The following is a 27,358-nucleotide window of genomic DNA, read 5'->3' on the forward strand; positions in this document are numbered from 1 at the left end:
CTATGTAACATCTCAACGTTACGATAAAAATGTTAGTCGACTGCAGGCTTAGTTTCCTGCAATGTTTACAAAGGGTAGTTTAGTGTAGTTTTAACGATACTTGGAATTTGCTGAGGCTACGGACATAGAGATATAAGTACGGTTTTCTAATTAATTCAGTTCATACATAAAATTTATTACAAAGGTGTGCACGCTTCAGTGCTTTTAAATTGGTCGCATGAAGCTGTCGATCTGTTAATCTGAATGTTCTCTGAAGTCTTTCCTCAGTTAACAGATTGGTCTTAGTTTTTCTCTGGCACTTTCATCTCAAAAGTCACTCCTTTTGCTCATTCACTTTAAGTGGTTGGATGGCTTGGCTACACTTTCTACCAGTGCTTGATGCTTTAATATACAGTCAGTAAAAGTGTATTATTTGAACTTGGCATTTCTGTTTGTGGACTTATGATCTGGAATCACGACGTCTGTTTTTTACCACTGAAGGTTCTATGTTGTATCCTTGGTACGTTGTGGAGACCTTGCCCTTTATCACTGAAGAAATGCTGAGGACATCTCTTCTGAATGCTGCTTAAAAAGATGAGATAAGACTAGAGTTGTGAAATGCTACAAACTATATACATCTTGAAGTAGCAGGGCAGTGGATTTGATTTTTTTCAAGACACAAAGGTCATATAAGGAAATTCTGCTATTCTCCTTGCTTTTTGGCACTGCCATCACATCTGTTGAGAAGATGCATTATAAAGTGTACTGGGTCTGGCAGGGATGGAGTTAACTTTCTTCATAGCAGCCAGTATGGTTCTGTATTTTGGATTTGTGGCTAAAAGAATGTTTGCAACACACCAGTGTTTTGGCTATGGCTGAACAACGTTTGCACAGCATCAAGGCTTGCTTTTTCCCCACTCTGCAACCCCTGCGAGTATGTTGGGAGTAGGCAAGAAGCTAGGAGGGGACACAGCCAGGACATCTGACGCAGACTGACCACAGGGATATTCCATGCCATACTACATCATGCTGAGCAACAACAACTGAGGCAGAGGAAGAGGAAGGGTTTTTGTTTGATTGTTTTGGGCTTTTTGAGGAAGGATGACTTTTTATTGGCTTCCAAGGGGATTGTTATTCAGAGGCAGGCTGACCATGAGGCAGCCTGTGGGAGGTGGTGATTTCCTTTGTTTCACTTTTTTCTCTTCACTGAAGAAACTTTCCATCTTGACCCACGAGTTTTCTTGACTTTGTTCTTCCTGTGTTCTTCCCCATCCCGCTGGGGGGGATGAGGAGTGAATGATCAGCTGTGTGGGTGTTTGACTGCTGGCTGGGGTCAGCCCACTACAAAAGTACTTAAAAAAGATGATCTTTAGTGAAGTTACTAAATAGGCAGTTGTTTTCAGTTGGTTGTGTTTACAAAGTGCTGATGTAGAAGTGCTGTAGAATTTGTTAGTTAACAGAATTCTGGCTTTGCATTTGTTTTGCTAAGGTAGGTGGAGTGATAGTTACTGTTATCAAAAGGTAATTTGGAATTGGGATCCAGTGTTTTGTTATTGAGCAAGGGCTTTGTATGAGGGGTATTCATCACTTGGTGTTGAAGTGTTGGGCCCTTTTTTAAAGGGATGTAGTAATTTGCTACAGCAGGTTGTGTTCTGAGAGTACTGTGTTATATGTTGTGGGATGTTAGATAATGTTGAACATCAGGATCTGTTTTAAGGCAGTGGATTAGAGTGATTCTTGTTCTTTTGTTTGAAAGGCAGTGGACATGTAGGGGGAAACAACAAAGTTTGCTTTGTCAGTTGAAGTACTCCCTGAAGTACTTGATGGATACTTTTGCTCTTTCATTTGACTGTCTTCACTGCATATGCCAAGTGCAGTGCTGGACTGGTGAGTAGGATACTCTTGTGACCTTTGAAAGCAGGTGGATTTCAGAAGAATGGACACCGCCTCTAATCTTGAGTTGGACTTGCACATCTTTCAAGGACTCAAAAGAACTGAACTGAGAGTTTTCCCCTCGATAGACTGTCAGTCTGTTTCATTTCAACAGTTCAGTGTGGCACAATCGATGACCCAAGTAATCTCATCTGTTTTCATCATTTCCAGAAGTCAACTTAAATTCTGAATTTCTTTTGCTTCTAAAATGGAAACGCAAAGATGCGGTGCCTTAGCATCTTGGAACGTGGAAGGAGCTCTTCATAGTATCCCAAATTGTGGGTTCATTACATGCTTGGCTTTAATATTAGCCCCTGCTATGGATAAGCTGCAGCAGTGTAGCACAGTATGTAAAACAAAGTACAGATATCAGCTATTAATTATGTTTCATTTTCTTTTCACAGTTAAGTTGATTTTACAGAATTTATCAGGTCTCCAAAGCAGAAACAGGTAAGCTGCCAAAAGCTTAACACTTCTCACTGAGTATTGTGACAAGATCATACACGGCCTATTTTTCTCACAGACTCCTGGCTGGGAACTAGGATATGCTCTCCTGAATGCATGTGGCTGCTGCAGTTAATACTCTTGACTACCTGAAGGAGACAACAGCTTTGAACACTAAGAAAACAAGTTATTGAACAGAACCCAGTAGTAAAGCAGCTTATCAAAACAGTGAAGTCATCACTGTTGGTGAATTACTTCATTTTCCAGGGACGTAGTGGTTACCTTCTCTCCTTTAATCATCTAGTATTTTCTGTGGTAACTGTCATGACTGTCCTGTTCAAAAGGAAACAGGATTTGTTTGATCCTTAGGACTGGGCAGAGGTCTCTGGCATATGGTAACTATACCGCGAAAGACTTCAGGTGTTCTTTAAGGTATCATGGATGGTGAGGAGTGACTGAGGTGGATTTTGTTGCCCTTAAGATAGGGAGTATTGATAGACTTGTGCATGTGTGCCAGTGGAGTAGCTAATTGTTCTGACTAATCAACTTCCAGGGAATCTTGTTTTAATCTTGTTCTTGTGAACTTGTGGGTTTTTTGATACCTTCTCTCTTGATTGAGACAAGGACGCTCATTAAAAAGGCTCTAGCTTCTTAAGTGTTAAGATGCTATAATAGTTGAGTACTAAAGACGTGCTATCATGTGTACCTTTTTGTCTGCAGGTGATTTTTGCTGTGGGTTGAGCTCAGCATGGCTGTAGTCATCCGTTTACAGGGGCTTCCTGTTGTTGCGGGCCCTGCAGATATTCGTCGTTTCTTCTTGGGATTGAATATTCCTGATGGAGGTGTGCATATTATTGGAGGAGAGATTGGGGAGGCTTTTATTATATTTGCCACAGATGAAGACGCACGGCGTGCCATGAGCTGTTCAGGAGGGTTTATCAAGGACTCGCACATAGAGCTGTTTCTCAGCAGCAAGGCGGAGATGCAGAACACCATAGAAATGAGCCGGAAACGATTTGACTGTGGAGGACGAGAACCTATGTCTGGCTCTAGAAGAATGGGTACTAACGGTTCAGGTGCTGGAGACATGCCGCATTTAGGCACACCTTTTCCAAAAGGAGTAAATAAACCTGGTTACGGTCCGCCGAGTCACCCAGAGGCTGGTTTCCATACCAATGGCACAAGACATGGGGATCTAGGCATGCCTAAGTCAAGCTATCAGTCACTAAACGATTCTCATCCGTTTATCCCAGATGATCTTTACTTGTTTCTCCGTGGCATACCTTATTCTGCGACAGAAGATGATGTGTGTGCTTTCCTTTCGGGGATCCGTGTGGATGGAGTGATCCTGATCAAGCGTCACAATGGCTTAAACAGTGGCGATTGCCTGGTAAAATTCGCTACACCGGGTGATGCCTTAGAGGCACTTAAACGTCACAGACAGTACATGGGTCAGAGGTATATAGAAATTAGCCCAACTACAGAGGAACGGTGGATTGAGTACGGTGGGATGGTAGACACGCCAGATGAGATGGATCGCTTTTCCTGTGAGGACTGTTCTCCAAGAAGTTCAGGCTACATGCATTCTAGGAGGCATTCACGTTCAAGGTCACCAAGGAGACAAAGAACGCGTTCTCGTTCACCTCCTCACCAGGAGTACTACATACACTTAAGAAATTTATCTACTAATCTGGAAAAGAGAGATTTGATAGACTTTTTTGCTGACCTGGATATATGCAGCACACAAATCAAGCTTCTGATGGATAAGCATCAGAGAAGGACTCGAGATGCCTTTGTGATGTTAAGGAGTGAGCGAGATTATCACGCTGCGTTGAAATGTCATAGAAGGGTTCTTCTCAATCGTTCCGTTTACATTTTTCCAATTTCAAGAAAGTCAATGTTGAAAATAATTGATTCTTGTGAGAGGAAAAGATCACAGGACAGAGATCGTTCTGGACGGTCCACACCGGAAAAAAGTTACCGGGAAGGGCATTCTGGCCCCAAGAGATGTGTTTACGTAAGGAATTTTCCATTTGATGTTTCAAAAATCGAAGTGCAAAGGTTCTTTGAAAGATTTGATGTTGATGAAGATGATATTTACTTGCTCTATGATGACAAAGGAGTTGGGCTGGGAGAAGCATTAGTAAAGTTTAAATCTGAAGATGAAGCCATGGAGGCAGAAAATTTAAATCGCCGAAGGTTCTTGGGAACAGAGGTGTTGATAAGACTTATATCTGAAGACCAGATGGAGAAGTTTGGTGTAACTGTGCCAATGTTTACACCAAATGATATGCAGGATCATTCACATCCATATGACAGAGGTGAGCTTTCCTGTCCAATTGGTTCACCATCTGGGCCACCACAGGGCCCACCCATGCACTCATTTGGTCCCCCTGGGAATTTTGGCCATCCTCCTGAATTTAGGCATCCTCCTGAGGACTTCATGTGCCCTCCTAAGGATTTTAGAGGCCCTCCACCCCCCATGGATTTTGGTGGTGACAGTGAACCTTTTGGCAGAATGGAGTTTGGGAATAATAAAATAGGAGGCTTTTCTGAAGGAAGGTTTACACCGGATCCAAATTTCAGTGGTGGTTCTGAACGTGTTGTTCCTATTCGATTGAAAAATTTACCTTTTAAAGCTACTCCTAATGAGATTCTGGATTTTTTCTATGGTTACAGCGTGATACCCGAGTCAGTTTCTGTACAGTACAATGAACAGGGATTACCTTCAGGTGATGCTATTGTTGCTATGACAAACTATGAGGAAGCTATGGCTGCTATCAATGAACTGAATGATAGGCCAATTGGGCAGCGGAAAGTTAAGTTGAGCTTGCTGTGAAGGAGAAAAGATGCTTTAGAGTGAAGCATCCCGGATGACAGTATTGACAGTTGTTTTCACTTTTTTAATCGCTGGAAGATACAGAAGAAAGTTTCCATCAACGGTTGTAAATAATGTCTAGTTCAGTTGTTCAGTTCTTGGTTGAAATATTTCAATGGTTAAGATGTGAGAATTTGCTGTGCCTAATTTTTGTGGCATAGAGGAGCCCAGCAACTGGAGGACGTTGAATGTCTTGAGGTATAAAGGCATGGAGTTGTAATGCTTTGGGTTTTTTTTAATTTGTTTTTAATTCCATGGCCCATGACTTTTGCATCAAATAACAATATTAGTGCTGGTTCAAACGGTTCAAACAGGGAGAACTTCAGTGCTACCTGCATTAGTAAATAACACTTCTTACTGACCTTAGCTTAATAAAAGTAAAAAATTTACATTTTAATTGTAAATTATTCAGGTTTTGTTCAGTTTCATCTGTTTGCAGGCATTCCTATTAAAAGAAGAAATGAGCATCCTATTCACATTAGTTGGCTTTGCAACTTTTTTAAAAATAAAAAAGAAATTGCCATGAAATGTGTGTTTTATATTTAAAACTTACATAGTTAATGATCTCAACTATTATGCTCAGCATATTTGCGTCTTGGTGAGAAAGATGCTGGCTGCTGCTTCTGGAAAGAATTGAATTAGTACAGTCTGTTAACACAGCAATGGGTAGATCATTTACCTGGAAACTGCAAAATCTCTATGAAATCAGTTGGAGAGGCTTTTTTGTTCTCACTGAGGTACCTTGATAGAGAAAATGAATGTTGGAATTGTTTCAAGAATCTTGACTTCAGCTTGAGCTTTTGGAGTGGACTTTGTTTTATCTCCACATGCTCATAATATCAATATTAACTTGCTAATGATGTCTGGATGCATTCCAGGTCAATCACTGATTAATTTTAACTAACATCTGTCACTGACAACCAACTATGTTATTTTCTTATATGAGAAAATAAGCTCTTACAGCAGTTTTAAGAATGTTTTGATTGGTTTAGTGCCAGCACATTTAAATTTTAGGAAGAAATAAAAGCTAGCCTGTTGAGGAAAAACTGCATTTTCAAAATTAAGGCTTAGCAGGAAACTTTGGTTGTGTGTATAAGGACTCTGTGGACACTGCAATTGTACAAGACAGTAGTTGGAGCACTAAATTTTATGACATTTTAGCTTCCCTCTCAAACTAAGACAACAAAATTGCAACTTGCTGATGAAAACTGATTTTAACTTTTGCTGAGGCAATAGCAAAAAACAGATTTGTAGAGTAGTTGAGGTTGGAATGGACCTGAAGGTCTCTAGTCCAACTTTCTTCTCAAAGCAGTTTCAGCTAGAACACGTTGTTCAAGGCCTTGTCTGTTGGATTTTTAACATCTCTGAGGACAGAGACTACACAGCCTCTGGGCAGTGTGTTCCAGTGACTGGTTACCCTCACTGGTGGTATTAATTACCATTAATTACCTTATGTAAAGTCACCATCATTACTGAACTTCCATGTAAACCAGTTTGTTTGGGTTTTTGTTGTTCTGTAAGTAAAAGGTCAGTGTAGCGTTATTTCTTCTGCATATTATTTGTCCTCTCTTTTAAATGCTAGGGGGGGAAAAAAAGGCATTTTGAATGAGGATGATAATGCCAAGTCTGTAGATGGAATTGAAATAAAACTCAACAAATTGTTTTTTCTTTTATAATTGCTATAAAAGCTCAAGGAACTAGAAAACTTTGCAGGGAAAATAAAACTGTTACGAGGCTGCTCAAAATAAACTTGTCTGACGTAATCATGCTGTTGAAGGCTTCACTGTGATTATTTTTGTGGACCTAACATCATCTCTACTAATTCTTGCCTTTGTATTATCAGATGTGTTGTAGATGTGACTGCAACTTGCTTCTCCGGTTAACCAGCTCTAGAGGATTTGTATAAGTTCCTTTAGCTACTATACAGCAAGAGATTTCAGACACTGAAAAGAAACTGGTAAACTTTCAACCATGCTTCTAGAGTAGTGTACACACATGAATTGTTAAAAAGGAGTTGGAGGCTGGAAAGATAAGGGTGGATTTAAAAGATTTTTTTTTTTTTTGTCTGTTAAGTGTAAGATTATCTTTTAGGAGAAGCATTACCTGTTCTTAAGACTAACTGCTAAGTTACCATTAATTTTTAGGATGGCAACCCTCCCCCCCACCCCCAGGTGAATACATAAAAGGAGTCACAAAGCTTAGAACAGCAGAGGTGATAATTACGGCATTTCAGAATGTTTTTTCTTCACCCTATAGCTTATTTGTCTTTAATTTAAAGCCAGATAGAGTTTATGACTACTTTAGGTTAATCTGTAATGTCTGATTGATATGCCAAAAAAGTGGGCATTTGAAAAGTATCTACAAAGACAAAAGCTGTACTTCAAAACATGCACAGATCATCTACAGCACAGGGAAACTGGGAAGAGAGGCCAGTGCAGTTAAATAATACAAAGGCAGCTGACTCTCAGTTCATAGCTGTTAACTTGCTAGTATTTTTGGTTGGTGTTTTAGGCTTTTTTCCCCCCTCCCAAATGGGATATATATATATATATATAGGCATTATATTCTGATTCTGCCTGAAGAGGTGGTACAGGTGCATGGTGTGGTGACACCATTTCCTGGTAACAGGGCTTTGTAATTTCAAATATTTAATGGTTTGGAGGTCCACAATTACTTGAATTGATTGCTCGTACTTTTTAAGTACAAGTAGGGAAGGACATAGAGCTGTGGGAGCAGCTGTTGGCAGACAGGTTGGAGTAAATGATCTCTGAGGTCCCTTCCAACCAAAGCTATTCTATTAGTCCCAAAGAGATGGGCCAGCATGTTCAACAGAGTGGCAAAACACCCTTAGTAAGAATGGGGATGAGCCTACATCATTTAAGTGCTGGTAGTCAAAAAGTGCTGTCTTGCAGTAAGCACTTGTGCTATGACAAAAATCTGCAGAAGTATCTTCAGGTTCTGTAATTACATTTTAAATTATTCTTCTGTCTTTAATTAGTAACATTTTCATCTGTAGTTTTGAGGCCATGCAATTTCTGTCCAACATATAACCTCAAGACATGGTAGATGAAGGACAAAGTTTCCCAATGCTATTTCTCCCTTCCTGTAAGGTTTTCTGATTCCTAAAGTCAACTCTTGTGAGGTTGGGAAGAAGGAATTTGAAGCTGCCAAGAAAATAAATCAATCTCTATACTCTAGCTACTAATCTAGGGGGGATTAATCTAAAACCTCCTTCCTCTTTTATTAAGAATCCCTTTTTCAAGGCACAGTACAGAAATAATTTCTATTTGCATAGAGGTATTACATGAAAACTGGTATTGTCCTGAAGTTAATCATCTGGTTTGGAGATGAACTACATGACGTTGTTGAATATGAAATAGTTAAGTGGTGATCAGCATAGTTCTGATGTTGTGATGTAAATACTGAAGTGCCCTACTCACTGAAATTAGTTACCTTTGGAAGTTTGTTTTACACATTTAAAAATTTGGTTCTTAGACTTCTGCTCCTTGTCAGCAGTAGCTCAGTGCCAAGAGGATGTAATTTGGGTGTAAAACTATTTTCTAGGTTTAAACCAGAACCTTCCACTGGGACATTTTCACTTCTGTATTCATCACATTCACTTTGGGCAAAGCCTGCTTTTTTTTACAGGTCAGAACACACAGCATACTTTGCATCAGGGGACAAAGGCAGCATCAGTTTTAAAAACGCACTTCCTGGTTTATTTCTGTAACAAACAATATTTGGTTATAACTGAAGATTGTTTTCCCAGTTACAAGTTCAAATTCTAGGCTGATGCATTCTTTAGCTGGAGATAAAACAAAATGGTAGCAGCATTCTGGCACACAGTTGTATGCTATTCAAAAAATGAACATGCATAACCACCATCTCCAAACAGGAGAACTGGTAACTGAATCACCAGTTAAAACACATGGAACTTGAGCTATATGTAGCATGTCAACTAATGTAAATGTCAGCTATATAAAATAACTAGTTTTATTATGAAGGCACTTTTATTTAAAAGCAAAGCAGCATTAGAAGTGGATGCTGGGCTAGGTGAATGTTCATTCTGTGTGCATAAAGAAATCAAGTCAAGCCTGAGGGAAAATGAGAGTGAGAAAACAATACACCTCATGTATACAGCTTCTGCCACCCAAGGTGGAGCACAAAGTGACAGCTAACAGGATTGCTGATGTAATCAGGTTCTTGAGTATTAGAGTTACTTTAGGATGGATGAAACCAATTATGGCAAGTATAGCTGGAAGACGTATTAAATCCAAGAGGTGTGTAGGCAGAGAATAAGGTACATTGGCAAAGTAACAGGAAAACCCTTCTGTTCAGAACTGCTTGTCACTTACTGCAGTTTTTGGGCACTTCATCATGTAAGTTTAAGCAAACGTGACTGCAATATAACAGCTAAGCAAATATAATACAGGATCCTATTTAAAGAATTCCTGTTCTAGCTATGGAAATGATCCATTATCAACAGATTCTGTTCCATGCTTTGAAACTGGTCATTTGTTGTCTGGCACACTCCTATCAGTGCCAATTCTTGCTCCTGGTGGAATTTTAAAAATACCTCGGTGAAGTTTTTAATGAACACACAAAAGCCTTTACATAAAGGGAAATATTTTTTCTCTTGATCCAACCCCCTACCCCAAACTGTTAGAACAGTTCTGTTATCTCACTTCTTTAGTAGCGTCTAATTCCTCCTCTTCCTCTTCCTCATCTTCATCTTCTTCCTCTTCATCTTCATTTTTTCTTAGCATACTGCTAGAAATCTGATAAAAAAGAAAAGTAAATCAAATGTTTGTGCTCCTGAAAGAAAAATTCTATGTTGGCATTGCCAGTCTCAGTACTTGTAGATTTTTCACTTGGGAGAGGAGGTAAAGGTAAGTTGTTTCTCCATTAACCCTTCAAACTCCGGTAAGGAGCACAGCACTAACAAAGATACAGAACAGAAATACAGTAATGATTTTTGCAATTCCCCCAATTCCCCATAGTCCTGGGAACTATGACAGGATCAAATTAACATTAAAAGGATGAGGGTTTTTTTCTGGGTTGGCTGCTGAGACAGGAGGCTAAGATGAGTATTAAAGCATAATCTTACCTGGGAGATAACAAACCCCTTCAGTGAAATGAAAAACTCTATGCTGCTCTAAGGTTTTTGGTTTTTTTTGAGAAAAAATGAGACAAACTTTACTGGAGGAGTCTTGATTCATACATGAACTTCCTTCTCTGCCTGTCAGCGCTTGCCCTTCAGAATGATACTGTAGTCCCTTTCTGGTTCATCCCATGTTAAGTGCCAGCTGCCAAGCTTTTAGCTCATCTGACAGATTCTGCAATCTATACTTTTTTCTAATGAGGGCTCAATTTCATTCCTATTGAAGATAGGTTCTTCATAGAAGATGCAACATTTACAATTTAAAGTGGAATATATGTTGTTTTTTTTCTTTCCCCGTAAGAAAAGGAACATTAAGCTATCCAAGTCATCTGGAATGCTTTTGAAAAATGATTTTAGGTTCAGCAGTTCTCTGAGGGCATCTGCAGCTCTAATTTTGGTTAGGTTTTCTGAGTTTTCTCACATCCAGGGATATAATAAAACTTCAGTATTAAAGACAAAACTTGCCTTTTTTTTTTGTCAAACACCCCTCTATTTTAAAAGTCCTTAAGTGCTGGTTATTAAATTGACTTCTGAGATTTCATAATTCATACAGCTATGTATGTAACAGAAGTTTTTTGTGTGTGCATAAAGCAAACTGCAATCATTGAACTAATGAAAGCAGAAAAAGCCTTGTTCTTGTTGATGCTCACAAAGTACATAATTTAGCTTGAAGCAAATGCTTGCTTACAAATCTCTGAATGTAACAGAAAATGGAGTTAATCATTGGGTGAAGCTGGGTTAACTTCAGTCTAAATGCCTCAAACCAGCAATCTTGCTTTCTGTGAAAGAAGGGAAAGACAATGACACTGATTTATAATTGGAGATTAAGGAGTGCTGCAGACTGAGTCTGTTAAGGTAGCTTCCATTCAGTGCATAGATTAAATGCTCAAGTTTTTTGCAGTTAAGAGCATCTGAAATTCTTAAGAACTTCAGTCATGTTTCTGATTAAAAGCTCCCCCTTCCCTGAAATAAGAGGTGTTATTTCAGCTCTAAAGCTTTTTCTGCTCACTACTCAAGCACCTCTGACAGTGCTGTAACTAACTAAATAGCAAATGAAATATTTTCACTGGTGGTGGTAAGATGGCTAACCGGAGAACCAAACTGGACCAGAATAAGAAAAGTGAGAATGGAAATGAGGCAGTTTAAATATATGGTATTTTGCCATAAAGCTAGAATGTGCCAGTACTTAATTTTAATTTTTGCTTGCTTAATGCTGGGGAAAAAAAAAATCCGTAGAATTTTACAATCTGATAAATTTTTGCTCATCATAAACAATTTTATGGGAAGACAAATTCTCTGAATTTGCAGGTAGGTGATAATTGTCCCTGTCTAAGCTGTTAAGCTGCATGTAGTTAAAACTTGTGTTCCTAAATGTGATTTAAAATACCTGGAAAAGGTCGTTCTCTTCTGCTAGAGCTGTATCTAAAATACAGCGTACCAACCTGGATTGGTGAAATTAAATGCTGAAGATAATTGCCAAGTACAAACTGAAGAGACTTACAAAGAATTGTCATGAAAACCTAAAAAATCTTTTCAAAACTTGTATAAAGCTGCAATAGTCATGTTTTGAAAAAAGCCCTGAAAAGGTTTTCTCATCAGGCAGAGAGCTTTCCTGGGGCTTAAGAAATTTTCTCTCCTGATACATTAATTGCATGGAAATGAAAAAAATGCAGAGCTCCTTGTACTGTACTGTCTGCATTTTTGATAGAGAAGACAGGCCACTCATTGAAAGTCAAGGTTGGTTTTCACACACTGAATCACTAGGCTCTTTCATCTTTTCAGATGACACAACTCATTATTTCAACAATAGAATAACTCAACTGTAAAAACTGATCCTGTATTGAAAGCAGAGAGGAGTAACAATGTATCAAAACAAGCAAACTTTTTAGTTTTGTACAATCTCTCAATGGTTCTATCCAAAGCAGGAAAGTGGGATGCATACAATTAAAATTTAGCCATTTTTGTCTTTAGCACAAACACTGTTAAGGATCATCTTAGAGGATTAAGGCAGCAATAAGAGAAAAAAACAATGTTGCCATTTTGCAGTATCTGCAAGTTTACTGCTGCAAGGAAGTGTCAAAGATTTTTGTAAGGTAGCTGGTTCAAAGGAAAGGTCTCTTGGTCATGGGTTTGCTTTGCTGCTAGGAGCTATCACTAGTCTGATTTAGGATCTGGTAGAGAATGCACACTCTAGAATCTGGATAGCAAGACTAAGAATATGCAGATGTTATTTAAAGAATGACACTTCTCTTTGCAATAAGTTCCTAGATCTTTTCTCTGCAAGATGCCAGTTTTGTTGATGAAAGAAGTAATTTTGCTGGAAAAGGTATTTTTCAAAAGTAAAGAACACAGCTTTAAAAGCTGATTTGGTTTTTTTCCTCAAATCAAAATGATAAAGCTGCATTATTAGAAGATTAATATGACCTTTAAGAAGTCTCTTTACCTTTTTTTACTGTCCTGAACTGAGAAAAGGTAGTACATTAGCTAAGGCTGTACTTCAGAGATGCTTTTACTACAGCGATCTAGCATTTAATTCTTTCTCTTACCTGGACTGTCCTCAGTGAAGATTTTAAGGAGTCAGTTCTTAGCAGGGGGGACCTGGATTTTGCACGGATGATGTCCAAGCGAGACTGATAGTCTGGTGGGTAAAGTGAACTCCGGAAAACCTGCTCAGACCAAGAAAGTTGTGACCTGGGTGCCATGATCCAGCTTGCATGCTAACAGTCACCAAGGCTGACAAAAACACAGCACCAGACAATGAAACCTGCTCTAGAGATCTGCATCAACTTTGGTTTGATCACTTGTAGCTGAACCGAGATCCTTGCCTAACATTAAGACATATCAACACATTCACACTGGTCAAACATTCCTCAAGAGAGGGGATTTACAGGTGGAAAATTGCAATGGTTTCCCACCAACATACGTAGCTGAGTCTCAGGCTAACCCAGGGGTACAAATCCCAGCAATTCCTTTCAGGGTCTCCATTTCTTGGGAGAGATGAACTCCTGGCCCTTTCATAAGATAATCCTTGCTGCCAGTAATAGCTGCATCAGAGAAATTTAACTGAAATGTTCAGGAGATGTGAAGCCCAAGGGTAAATTGGGAAAACCCTTCAAATACAGGGCAGACTGTAATAGCCATTATTTTACAAGTTCTTTCCAACAGTCAAAAAGAATGAATTGTAAGACTAACAGCTTGATACTAAAAAAGCTATTTGTGCAGGACTTAATCAAATCAAGGAAGATGGCTGAATAAACCCTGGAGGTGTTCAAGGCCAGATTGGATGAGGCCTTGGACAACCAAGCCTAGCTGAGAAATATCCCCGTCCATGGCCAGGGGGGTTGGAGTAGATGATCTTTGAGGTCACTTCCAACCTAAGCCATTCTATGATTCCATTCTATTTATTTTTATGGAAAATAAATATTTTCCAATTAGCAAAAAAATTTAAATGAGGTTATAAATCTGGTTATGAAAGATAAACATTGACTTAAAGGATAGTTTTAAGTTGGTGCCAGGTGACATTTTAATTGTGAAACCAGAATAGTACAAAATTGCCAGGGCATAGTTTAAGTGAAGTAAAAATGCTGTGTGGTTTCAAATGTGAGTGTCACTGAAGAATCATGAGTTTGTAGGTCTTGTGCTAACTGAATATTGTCATCCTTGGTCCTGAGCTACATCACGGAAAAAATAATATGAAGACTGATAAAACTTTGAAAAACAGACCAAAAATCATCCAACTGTTGATAAGCTGAACACATACATACAATATACATGTCAATGATAGTAAGTTCAGAACTGCAAGAATGAATAAAGGACTGAAAAAAGGTCTCAGGAAAGAGAGACTACAACTCAGGGAGAACAGAAAGGGCAACTTGAATCTGCCACAAGGCAAAAAGCCTGCAATTTGGCAACAAATGTCTCTTAATTCTAGAACAGTCTAATAAAAAACAGTGACTGAAAGATGAAAACAAGCAAACAAAACTCAGAGAGAGAGGCTTTTACTGAAGTAATTAGTCTTTAAAACATCAGAACAACACAGGATTTTCACCTATGCATCTTTAAGACTCGCTGCAGAGGTGTTCTTTAGCTGAGTCTGGAGTGGCAGTTAATTTAGAAGAGTTTCTTATCTATCTTTTGTGGGAAAGATCAGATTGCCACTGCAGATTTAAAACCTCTAAATTTATAACCCTCTAAGCTCTTGCTGGAGAAGTGCAAAAAAAGGGCTCTGTATACAACAGCTTGTTTGGGAAACCTGAAATTTATGTTGCATTTTTGTCTGGGATATGTAGAGCTCAAAAACATTTTTTTGTTGTTTTTAAGTAAATTGAAAAATCTGAAATCACTCTTACCTCTAAATCTTTATCTTCATCAATATTTTGGATGATTTGGTATGCATCAGTATATATCTTTAAAGCTTGCCCATGGAATAACATTTCAATATTTATAAATTCAGAAAATATGTTCTAAAAGCAAATGAAAACAAAGGTTTTCTTAATGCAGTAAAGTATATTTTCACTTCAAATAAATGACTCAATTCTGTACAGTATTTATCTGATACAAATAGCTGTACAATACTTAGTACTTTTAAATAGTCAGATTGAATTTTATGAACTAACCCCAAGTGCTGGCTAGGCTGTCATTTCATACTAAAATTCTAAGTAAATGCTTGAAATGTGATGAGGAAACTCATTAGGAATAAGTAAAATGTCATGCTGAAAGCTCACAGTGAATTTTTGCTTTATGGACAACAATCTTTTTGAACAGATTGGGTACAAATTAGCTATAAATTCCAAAATTTACAGGTAATTATGTGTTTTATATAATAGAATGTTCTTTATAGACATATAAAAAACCCACTTGATGACATCTTCAGAACTCACATAATCTAACACCATGCACTGGTTGGTTTGGTTGGGTTTTTCAACCATCTTTTATTCCTATTTAGCTTGTGTTTCTGCTCCCTATAAAAGTTGTATCAGCAATATATCAGAATTAAATTTGAGATCAGAAAATGCAAGTGTTTTTCAGTCAGTAGTCTTTGGGACTTATGCCACTTATTGTTTGACACTAAGAGAGAAATGAAATCTTTGAGTACTTGCAGTCCCCACATTTTTTGTGCTTTCTGCATCACTAAAGCTTTTAACGTACAGTAACCTACACAAATTTCAGCATGGAAATTAATCCACATATATCATTCCCTTAATAAATGCAGCTACCAGTGAAGTAGAATATAAAAACTCTTAGAAGAAGCAGATGCTAAACAATCTCATACAGGAAAATTATTTATTGAGTAAACTGAATGAATAATGAACTAATTTTTTAATTGCAAAATTCATGATATTTGGATTAGGAAATATTTGTGCCTACATGATTTGGATTTCTGTAGGCTTAAATTAATACTAAATGTTGCTAATCTTGCCAAAGAGTAACCATAGTAATTCTGTTGTGCAGAAGGAACTGTGATGGCCTGTACTGAAATGTGAGGCACACTTACTTTTATGTCCTTTATTTTCTGTTTCTCAAAATTATCAATGGTTTCCTCTAATTGCCGAGTTGTTCGAGTTACATCCAGTGAAGCTCTCTGCAGTTCACTTTCAGCCTGGTGAAGTAACACATAGGTGAAATCAGTCCTGTACATGATATAAAAATACTTGCTTTAATTGCCATGAAAACTTTTAAGTCTGGGGTTTCAAAACTCTCCCCATGTGTGTGTAACTGTATTTTTAAACGTGCTTGTAGCTTAATAAACAAATAAAGCTGCCTTCTGCACCACTGTGACTTTGATCTGAAACATTAAAAATGCAGCCAGTTGGGAAAGGTCCCCTGTCCTAAGCTGGTTTTTGTAGTCATCTGCTAATTCCACTGAACCAGCCCTGACACTGCTAACACAGCGACCGGCTTCAAGGAATTGACCCAACTCAAGGGTTTCCTCTACATCAGTTACAAGTTTTTTTTCATGCTGGTGTAAAGGAGAGGGCAGGAGTGCACAGGCCAGAGCATGCAGAAAAAAATCATCCTTTATTTTCAACCTGGCTCTAGAGTGAATCTGTTCTGGTGCCATCTTACTAAACTTCTATCAATCATTTAAATAAACAATAGAGCAGCAGACGGAACCAATGCACTTCTGTAGTACCTCAGTCAGCAGGCTAGACTTGGTACCAGTTTTAGATCCAAAACACCAAAAGGTATTTTATATTTTCTGTATTTTTATATGATTTTATAAAAAACATCTTCAGCAGGGCACTGGGAAAGGGACACACCAGTGATCCCTAATGCATAAACTACAGTTTTGATTATTTTACTGCAAAAAGCATTTTAGATATGTATTTGGATTCTACACCAACTGTATAGAAGTGCAACACTACCATTTAAATAAAGATACTGAAGCTCTCCTGGTTAAGTAGAGTCTGACAACTCTACTGTTGCGAGAAATGATGTAAAGCTTGCACTTGAGTGCAAAATTGGGGTCTAAACTTTACTTTCCATAGCTTACTGATTACACATCACAGACTAGTCAAGACAGTAGCTACAGGCTCTAAACATTGAGTATCATCAGGAATCTATTCTGACCTGGGATTTGGAAACGGTATATAGAATCGTAGAATTCTTAGGGTTGGAAGGGACCTCAAGGATCAACCCCTCTTCCATGGGCAGGGACACTTTACAATAGATCAGGTTGCTCACAGCCACATCCAGCCTGGCTGCAAAAACCTCCAGGGATGAGGCTTCCACCACCTCCCTGGGCAACCTGTGCCAGTGTCTCACCACCCTCATGGGGAAGAATTTCTTCCTAACATCCAATCTGAATCTACCCATTTCTAGTTTTTTCCCATTCCCCCTAGTCCTATCATTACCTGACACCCTATAAAGTCCCTCACCTGCATCCTGCAATTCAGATGCAATATTCTTACCATTTCTACAGCTGAAGAACTTTTTCCATTTTTTTTTCTTTTTTAAATATGGAAATAGACACCACAGGCCCAGTCCCATGATTTATTTTTCACTCATGTATGGATATGGAAATTTATGGCCCAAGGCATGCTCTGTCACTTCTACTTCTTAGATTAAAATCTGGTAACCTTACATTACAGGATTATCAATTTGAAATGGTCTCCTTACAAAACCAGCTTCAAATCATAGACACAATTCTGCCATTAGTGGGCAAACAAAATTGATAATGATCTTTAGCAGTACACAGGGTCAAATCTCCATCTCCTTTTCTTGATTTTGCCCAAAACACAGGAGGGAAAGAGTCAGAAAAGCCATTTTGTGCATTCTCAGTTATTACAATCAGTCCTTCTCTCTAAATGGAGGCAGCTGTTCTGCACAAGCAGCCATTACAGATACAAATACAGGATGTTATTTTTATGACAAACCAATGCATCTTCTCAATCCATCTTAAATATATTGCCCTGACTTTGGGGGCAGATGCTTTGGGAAAGGAATTCTGGTGGTTGTAGAGCGCAATGTCTAAACTTGCAGAACCCGCAGTTTGCACATCAGCAGTTTGGTATTTTCTCCTCTGAAACACTCACCTGTGACTGAAAATACTAGTAAAGGAAAAAAAAAAGACAAAATAGCATTCAATATTAATTTATCTATTCTCACTTCTATTTTTTAATATATTGTGAAATATTTATCCTAGATATTTCAAACTTCTGTATACTTGGATCGTGCTGTTGCTATGTTGTCTGAAGCTTTCTGCTGTAAGACATTTATTTACACTTTGATATAGCTTTGCTAGAATTCAAGTATCCAGGCCAAAATATGTCAGTACAGCTGTTTACCTTCATCTGAGGGTTTGGGTATTTTATTTTTTGTTTTTTTTAATAACAAACCAACCCACCCAATTAACGTAGACCATTTTAGAAAAAAAACAAAACTATTTTGATTTAAAAAATGCAATTTTATATTTTTAAAATATCACACAGGGTTTTATTTTTACAGCTGTGCTACCCCCATGCTTTATAAGATGAATTTGAAATCAGGCTACGAGTACAGATCCCTTGCTCTCTGTGGCCAAAGCTGTCAGCTGCTGAAACATCACAGTTGCTCAAGAATAAAAGAACCACTACTGGAGCCTAACAGCTATGCTAACAAACATGGAAGCCTCTCTCAGACCCCAGACAAAACTGGGAGGGGTGGCTGACACCCCTTCAGGCTGTGCTGCCATTCAGTGAGATCTGGATAGGAGATGGGTGAAGGGGAACCTCTTTCTGTTATCACTTACCCCTTTCATTCTAGTGGAGAACTCTGCATGACAGCTCAAGCTCTAGCCCTAGTGCTGACATCTGTGCCTTTATTACATGAGGAACTCTAATTAGTCAGCACTTGATTTAACTGGTTTGATTAATATTAAATGGGAATTCTTTGGCAGAGACAAAAATTAAAATGTAATCTTTCTGAGTGGCATTTAACTATCATGATATTTTCTGCTCTTTCTGCAGTCCCATGGCCCAGTCACTAGAAAAATCCCAACTCTGCTTTACTCCAGAGTCCAACACTAGAGTGCAGTAAAAAATAAACAGCACATCATCACGAACTTAAATGCTGTGCCATAATACATAGGCGTACAGGAACTGAAGTAAAATTGCCTTAGTCACCTTCATTTTTGAATTGCCTAAATTCTGACTGCTTCAGAATTTGAAACTTCAATGAGATTTTAATGAAAATTCTGTGGAGGCTTAATTTTTCCCTCTGTGATATAGAATAAATAGTACAATGGGAGGAGTCACTGGTCTTTTGAAAGGATGGGTGGTCTGGTTGAATATTCTACCAGCAGTGTAGCAATTTTCACGCTTCATCTCAGAGCTGGAGGAAACTCATAGCCCATCTAGCTACAAGGAAGCACAACGACTATGAAAATGACAGGGGAAAAATAAACCAAAAAATCCACAGAAGTCAAAGAGGAGTTGTCTGATGACACTTATTTTCAAAAACCTCCAAATTCCTACATGCAATCTATGCCTACATCTCTTGCATAATCATATGAAATATTTCATTGTTTCTTTTCAATCAAAAAGGAAATAACAAAGCAGCTATCCTAAGCTGTAACTCATCATAAAGTTTAAGATTCATGATCAACACAGGAAAGAGTCCCTCTAAAGAGCACTCTTATTGCCTTCTAAACACAGTGGTTTAGTTCTTGAGAAATGTTTAAAATGCTTCTCATAGCCACTATAAACAGAGGATACAATAATGTGTCGATCTGACGGGTTCCGCTGACGTGTCTTTTCCAGCTGAGACAACTGTTTGGCTTCTCTGTTCTTTGCTGTTAAAGTTGCTTTAAGATCATCCTGGAAATAAAATGGTTTAGACATGTTTGAAATAGATCTAAGATAATACAAAATGCACTTCTTACCATACATGCATTGTCTAGAAAACATGACTTGTGCTTTAAACAAACCCAGATTTTACTGATGTTATCCTGTTAAGTGAAACCCTGAAAGGGGAGTCAATGGGGACCAAAAAGGTTTAGCACCTTGCACAACTCTCTGTAGCACACACACTGTAATTTAAATGTGTAGGAAAAGAGATATTTACAGCTGTTAATGAAAAATATAGTAAATGGTCAAAAGCCCAGATCTGGATGTGATGCAACATGTCCAGAGAAGGGTCACGAGGATGATCAGAGGGCTGGAGCTCCTCTGCTATGAAGACAGAGTGAGAGAGTTGGGATGTTCAGTCTGGAGAAGAGAAGGCTCCAAGGAGACCTGCTTGTGGCCTTACAGTATCTGCAGGGGGCTACAAGAAAGCTGGGGAGGGACCTTTTAGGAGTCAGGTAATGATAACACTAGGGGGAATGGAACAAAACTAGGGGGAATGGAACAAAACTAGAAATGGGTAGATTCAGATTGGATGTTAGGAAGAAATTCTTTCCCATGAGGGTGGTGAGACACTGGCACAGGTTGCCCAGGGAGGTGGTGGAAGCCTCATCCCTGGAGGTTTTTGCAGCCAGGCTGGATGTGGCTGTGAGCAACCTGCTGTAGTGTGAGGTGTCCCTGCCCATGGCAGTGGGAGTTGGAACTGGCTGATCCTTGAGGTCCCTTCCAAACCTAGCAATTCTACGATTCTATGATCCCCAAAGCAGAACACAGACCAATTCCAGGCTTAGCAATGGAATAAAGGTGGCAGTTAGAAATAAAAAGTGGCATCTAATAAGTCTGCAAAAATAAAACATATACAAGAACAAATCCATATGAAAATGTGAGTTTGAGGTGCAGTGCCACAGCACACTTAACCACAAGGAACACGCTAAGATTTTTATATGTAAAACAGCATCAAATGATGATGATTTTCCCCGTTGATTTATACAGATTATGATATAGACATACACAAAAACTACAGATTTGAGTTTATGGGATGAAGGCATCCTATACCTAATATACAAGTATCACAAAGAACTGTTTTCATCCTATAGACTAGTATTTGCTTATTAAAATTTCCTGCTTCAAGCCTATTCCTCCTGAAAGAAAAAAAAAAGCAGTATTTTGTGAGAATATTTCAACCCCCTACAGTCTGTTTCCAGAATGCAGTGAATGAAGAGACCTGTTTTTTGTGTATCTTCAGGTTATCTTGATGACTTTGCAGGACAGAGGGATTCAGGCCACTACCTATTTATCTGCTTCAAAAAGTGTCTTCAACATGATGAACTTCAACATTGAACACAATTCTAAGTTAGAAAAGTTGTTAAAGGCAGTGTATGATGACTATGAGCCAACTGCCTTTTGGAAGTCTGATGTGTAATAATAACAATAAAAACAATTACATTAATTATAAAGAAAAAAAACATCCTGAATTTTCACTATCCAGGAAGTTTCACTTTACTCACAATACCTTTTTTTTTAGCATTTGCTTGTGCTCCAAGAGTCTGATACCCTTGTCTTCATATCAAAGATGGTTTTCCTTCATCTATATAGCTTCAGTTCAGCTGGATTACTACATGATTCAGTTAGACTGATTACCACAGTATGAAAAAGCAGATATATTCCCCCTGAAAGGTTTCAACTGAGTGGCCAGAACACCAAAAGGTGCCTTGTGAAAAAACACAGCTATTTAACCTACCCTTTTCAGTTTCACTATGGTCCCATAACTTTTCAGAGGTTCAACAACCTTGGCTTCAAGCCTATGAACCTGCAAGAGAAATTGGAAGGTCACTAAAATCATCCACATCTATGGTGTGTAGAACAACTTATTTGGTGGTCACTCTATGGTGTGTAGAACAACTTATTTACCAGTCACTCATCTTATCAGGAATTTAGATCATACCTACTGAAAATATAGTGGGATGGAGGTTTTAAAAATACTTCAAAAACCCACAGGCAGTTAAATTAACCAGTAAATAATTTGTATTTTGAGGAGCTCAAGCTGATTTCTAGTGGAATTCCTTTTTCTTCATTGGCACCACATTGGGAAAAATGAAACATGGAGATTCTAACAACTGGGTACTAAATACATCAAATTCTGCACTCTGGAGATCTGTAGCTGTCCAAAGTTGTTTCCAAAGCATTTGTTCTACACTTGCTGATGGAATATGGACTTAAGCCATCTCTGCCATCACATACTGTATGAAATACAACAAGGTGTGCAAAATGCACAAATGCTCTCACAGGTGAATGCATCTGAATTTTTTGTTTCAGTTCTCTTAGTTAGAAAAACAGCCACATATGGTCAGACAGGCAATAGGATCAGAATTCTCTGCTTGTCAAAACTAACAATACTGCCCAAGTGGACCCTGTATAAGCTGGTGATGACTTCACATCATCAAGTCATGGCCCACTGCTGTCACATCCAAATAAAGACAAGGTGCATGTCTCTGCTAGGAAGGGACACACATTACATTTCCCTTTAAACTGCCAGTCACTAGTCAGCCAAAATCCATGGTAACTGAGCAAACATTTTTCCTTTACTACACTCTACTACTGTCAAACAATTTCACTTGAACTACCAATAGAACAGAACGGAATAGGGCACTAAGGCTCAAAACGAAGCATATGATATAGACACACCAAACAACCAGCTCATCTTGCTTACTCATCCTTCCATGTGTTGTGGAAGCATCTCACACCTCAGCATTTAGACATCTAGCGCTGCAGCTAAAGACTAGAAACCAATAACTCTTATAAGTTAATTTTCTGTTGCCCACATTGTCAATATAGATGAAAACTGTCCCAAAATAAATAAAGCTGAGATTATCTATTTGGTTTTCATGAGGAGAGCTTGTTCTAAAATGGTGAAGAGCTTCTCTTTTCCTTTGTTGAATATGCTGAAAAGAGTCCAAGGGATAGCTACAAGGATGATTGCAGGACTTGAACATCTCTCCTATGAAGAAAGACTGAGAGACCTGGGGCTGTTTAGTCTGGAGAAGAGACGGGTGAGACAGAAGCAGACAAGGTACCTCATGGACTAACTTCTTTTAAAAGGTTTTCTTTTCTGCTTCATTAATACAGGAAAATGATTTGTAATGCTTCTTATAAAAAAAAATAAAATATTGAAAAACAGCAAAAATACCTACTGCTTTAGTCTCTTCAAAATTATAAAAGTCCTTAGCTGTTCAAAACTAAATGGGAATTTTCTGTGCAAAGTTTTAAGGATAGTGTGGCCAGCAGGTGGAGAGAGGTGATTCTCCCCCTCTACACTGCTCTCGTGACACCCCACCTGGAGTACTGTGTCCAGCTGTGGAGCACCTATTATGAGAAAGATCTGTATGTGCTACAACATGTCCAGAGAAGGACCACAAGGATGATCACAGGGCTGGAGCTCCTCTCCTATAAGAATAGGCTGAGAGAGTTGGGGTTGTCCAGTTTGGAGAAGAGAAGGCTTTGAGAAGAACTTACTGTGGCCTTCCAGTGCCTAAAGGGGGCCTCTAAGAAAGCTGGGGAGGGACTTTTTAGGGTGTCAGGTAATGATAGGACTAGGGGAAATGGATTCAAACTAGAGGAGGGGAGATTTAGATTAGACTTTAGGAAGAAGTTCTTCACCCTGAGGGTGATGAGATACTGGAACAGGTTCGCCAAGGGAGGTGGTGGAAGCTGCATCCCTGGATGTTTTTAAGATCAAGCTGGATGTGGATCTGGGCAACATGATCTAGTGTGAGGTATCCCTGCACATGGCAGCGGGGTTGGAACTAGATGATCCTTGAGGTCCCTTCCAATCCTGACAATTGTGTGACATGTACTCCAAAAATTAGTCTGAGTACATATGAATGTTTTGTTTGTTTTTTTCCTGAAATCTCAGCATTTGGAATTCTGGATCACAGGTTACAGTTTGTCTGGCCCCACACACAGAAGTATAAGTGGCATCAACACCTTTCTTCACACCCTCACATACCTAGCAGAAATGTGATCCAAATCAAGCTTGTACTTCTAGCATTGAAGTACAGACTTATGAAATATACAGGCATCCCCAAAAGCACCTTAGAGGACTGTCAGTGCACAGTGAAGTAGTCTAGTTAGTATTCTCCTCCATTCTGCTTCTGATAACAGACTTAGCCAATGGAAAAGGATTGATTTTACCTCAGCTGCTGCTAGACAAATCAAGTCACAAAAGTAAAATAACACTTTATTAACTGCAAATCATAATCCAAAGTCAAAGACCAATAAAAGACTTTCTTTGTCTCAAATTCTGTGGGTGCTCATAGAGATAGTTTCACTGACTTCAACAGGACTAATCACAGGCAATTTTCACTAGAGTTATAAGCAGAACAAATGATGAATGCTTTGGCAGCCTGCCCTGCTCTGCCACTAATATTTAAGAGCTGTTTTTTCCTATGTTTCTCTTGTGATTGCAGAATGTATCTTTTTACCCTTTTAAACACAGTTAAGTCACTGAAAAGTTCAGATGGCAAACACGGCGTGTACAGCTTTAATTTTGTACCTCTGCCTGGCGATAGTCCTGAAGTCTGGAAAATTCACCTGCAAATTTTATCAGTCCAGCTTTTAAGTCTGGTGTCTCTGTGGCTGCATATGCATTGATTTCTTGTACAAGAAGATCTGCTTTGTCTCGTAGTCTGGCAGTTTTTCGTACATATCCAGCAAATATTTGGCACAATTCACCAAAATGTTTTTCCACGTTTGAAACAGCATCTTGTATTTGTCTAGTCTGATTGTCCCTGGATACCAAAGAAAAATAAGTGAAAAATAAGAAGGGGACAACTGTTCACAACACACACAGAGGAAAAACTCTCTAATTGTATTATTAATAATTTATACATGATTTGTACATCTCATTTCAATGCGAAACAGGTATCTGGTCTTAAAAAGATAATGTGATAATGTAACAAACTGATGCAATATGTGCTTATCTATGAATTAGTAACAAACAAACAAGCAAGCAGGATTTATACTTAAAAAGAAAGATCCAGTAGAGGAAAACCCAAATCACAAACATCAGATAGGAGGAAGTTTCCCTCCCATGATTAGCAAAACCTCATGGCTACTTTCGGTGTTAATCACTAATGCAGGGGTAACTCCTGCAGCTCTCAAACAAGACTGGGCTTTATGACTTCCTGCAAGAGCTAAACAGACAAGCCAAGGGTAGGAGAAATTAAACACTAAAAGGCAAATCTCTAAAAGTACTACATGTTCTTTAAATTGTGAACAGGTACCAAACTGCTCCTGGTCAACATTACAGAGGATAAATAATATCCCTGTGAATCAGAGAAGAAAGTCAATGGACACAAGTACAGAGGTGAAAACTTTAAGAGCACAGAAAGCACATTCACCACCCACAAATAATTTTATTTTAAATTATATTAGTCTATTTTAATATCTATTTTTATATTTTATTGGTTTATTTTTATTTGAACCAACTGCCTGTTTCATTATTAATGATCTAGATAAGTTGTTCTGAATATTAACTCACATATTTCACTCGATATTTTGTTTTCCTATTCCTACAGCATTCCATGGTCTTGCTTTTGTTATGCTTCAGTGATACAATTAGACCAGTGTCAGTGAATTCATACCAATTCTTGTCAATCTGACTGAATCAACTACAGGACAATTTAGCTAACAGTAACAGCCAGAGACTGGCTCCTAGGAAGTCTCCATGGTTTACATGAGGTGATTTACATCACGTGTTCTAATTCTCCGCAAGAAAATTCACTCATACAACCATCTTGCTGAGGGTAACCAAAATATGAGTGCAGAGGAAAACTTCCTTCATACCTCAACTCCAAATGCTGGCCAATATTTAAATATTGACTTAATATCACATGAAAATCAGAAAAGAAATGTAATACTTCAAAACTAAAGAACAAAGCAGTCAATGGGAGCAAAGAACATTTTTTTCAGGAACTCTTCAGGGAAAGTATTTCAGGCCAAAATTCTGCTATGGGCAAAAAGATTCATAGCAAGAAATCCAGGAGACTGTTCAAGAAAGATTTTGTTCAAAGAAAAAAAAATTCCAAGTACATTTTTCACTCCTCTAGGACATATCTGAGAATAGAACCATTTGAACAGGAAAGGTTTTGCTGAGTAAGTGTGAAAGTAAGAGTCCTATTAAGTAATAGTAAAGTTGGTAGGTTTTTTTCCAAATTAATATTGCCTGATACACCTTCACTAAAAGGTGTATCCATTTTACTGGAAGTCTTTCATGTCAGAAATTGTTCCTTTCCCAGTTTTAAGCCCGTTTCCTTGCCAGTTTTACAATTTTGATCTTAGAGTACTCCCATGCAAATAATATTTAATTTTGGGGCATGAAACACTACATTTCCTTAGACAACCCTTGTGGGGCTCTTCCCCCTTCTATTTGCGTCCAGTTCTGGGCTCCTCAGTTCAAGGACAGAGAACTGCTTGAAAGAGTCCAGCGCAGAGCCACAAAGCTGCTGCAGGCAGTGGAACATCTCCCTGTGAGGACAGGCTGAGGGAGCTGGGGCTTGGAGTTTGGAGTAGAGGAGCCTGAGGGGTGACCTCATGCATGTTTATGAATAAGTTACAGTTAAGCGTCAGGAGGACAGAGCCATCAATGATGTCCAACGATAGGAGACAAGGGGCAATGGGTGCATGCTGGAGCAGAGGAGGTTCCACGTGAACACAAGAAAAAACTTTTTCACTGTGAGGGTGCCAGAGCCCTGGAACCGGCTGCCCAGAGAGGTTGTGGAGCCTCCTTCACTGAAGACATTCAAAACCCGCCTGAATGCATTCCACTATGACCTGCCCTATTCGATCCTGCTCTGGCAGTAGGGTTGTACTTGATGATCTCTAGAGGTGCCTTCCAACCCCTAACATTCTGGGATTTGGGAAGGCTTAGAGGCGGACACAAAATTACCAGCGAAAGGCCTGAATAAATCGGTAAGTCTTCATCTCTCACAGCACGCCTGGAAAAGTTTTTCGGCCTTTACCCGAGGCAAGCAGAGGCCGGTCCCCCACCTCTCTGACGATTAGCTGCCGTAAGGGGGACTGGGCCCGCATCGCCCCCAGCGCCCCACCCTACTCCCTGGGTACCCTGAACCCGGGCCTCCTCCCGAGCCCGGCAAGGCCAGGCAGCGCGGCCGGACCCCGTCACGCAAGCCCCCAGGAGGCGCCTTCCGGGGGCCGGGCAAGATACCCGCAACAGGCACCGTGGCAGCGATACCCCGGAGCCTTCTCCGCCCCTCACTGCCCCGTTACCTGGCTTCCAGCCCGCGGCCCAGCAGCATCATGGCGGCGGCGGCCCGGCGTCAAGGAGGGCGGCGCTCCGCGTGCGCCCGGTTTCCATGGACACCACCCGCCCCGGCCCGCCCCGGCCCGCCCCAGCCTGGCCCGGCCCCGCCCGGCCCGGCCCGCCCTGCCCTGCCCTGCCCTACCCTGGCCGGCCTGCCCCGCCCCGCCCCGCCCCGGTCCCCTGCTTGGGGCAGGGTTCAGGCTTTTCCGGGCTTAGGGTGGCTGCGGCTCCGTGAGGGGAAGTCGCCCGAGGACTCCTGGCGGCCCTCGGGATGTGGTCGGTCCCCGCCGCGGACACCCCCGTCCCTTTCGGTGGCCAGA

General features: G+C 39.5%; 2 protein-coding genes across 2 annotated transcripts; one reads left to right on the forward strand and one right to left on the reverse strand.

The window, feature by feature from the left end:
- Positions 1-3,103: 3,103 nt before the first annotated feature.
- RBM12B (RNA binding motif protein 12B) lies at positions 3,104-5,305 on the forward strand. Its single transcript, XM_054385436.1, has one exon. The coding sequence runs from the start codon at positions 3,104-3,106 to the stop codon at positions 5,192-5,194; it is 2,091 nt and encodes a 696-aa protein (XP_054241411.1). The 3' UTR covers positions 5,195-5,305.
- Positions 5,306-9,909: 4,604 nt separating this feature from the next.
- Positions 9,910-27,051, reverse strand: CIBAR1 (CBY1 interacting BAR domain containing 1). The gene is made up of 9 exons (XM_054385483.1): positions 27,005-27,051; positions 24,270-24,504; positions 21,459-21,527; positions 19,589-19,690; positions 17,930-17,935; positions 15,889-15,993; positions 14,744-14,857; positions 12,941-13,060; positions 9,910-10,011 (listed from the first exon to the last, which is right to left on the reverse strand). The coding sequence occupies exons 1-9, from the start codon at positions 27,034-27,036 to the stop codon at positions 9,910-9,912; spliced, it is 885 nt and encodes a 294-aa protein (XP_054241458.1). The 5' UTR covers positions 27,037-27,051.
- Positions 27,052-27,358: the final 307 nt, after the last annotated feature.

Source organism: Indicator indicator, chromosome 12, assembly GCF_027791375.1.
Source record: "Indicator indicator isolate 239-I01 chromosome 12, UM_Iind_1.1, whole genome shotgun sequence".
Classification (NCBI taxonomy): Eukaryota; Metazoa; Chordata; class Aves; order Piciformes; family Indicatoridae; genus Indicator; species Indicator indicator.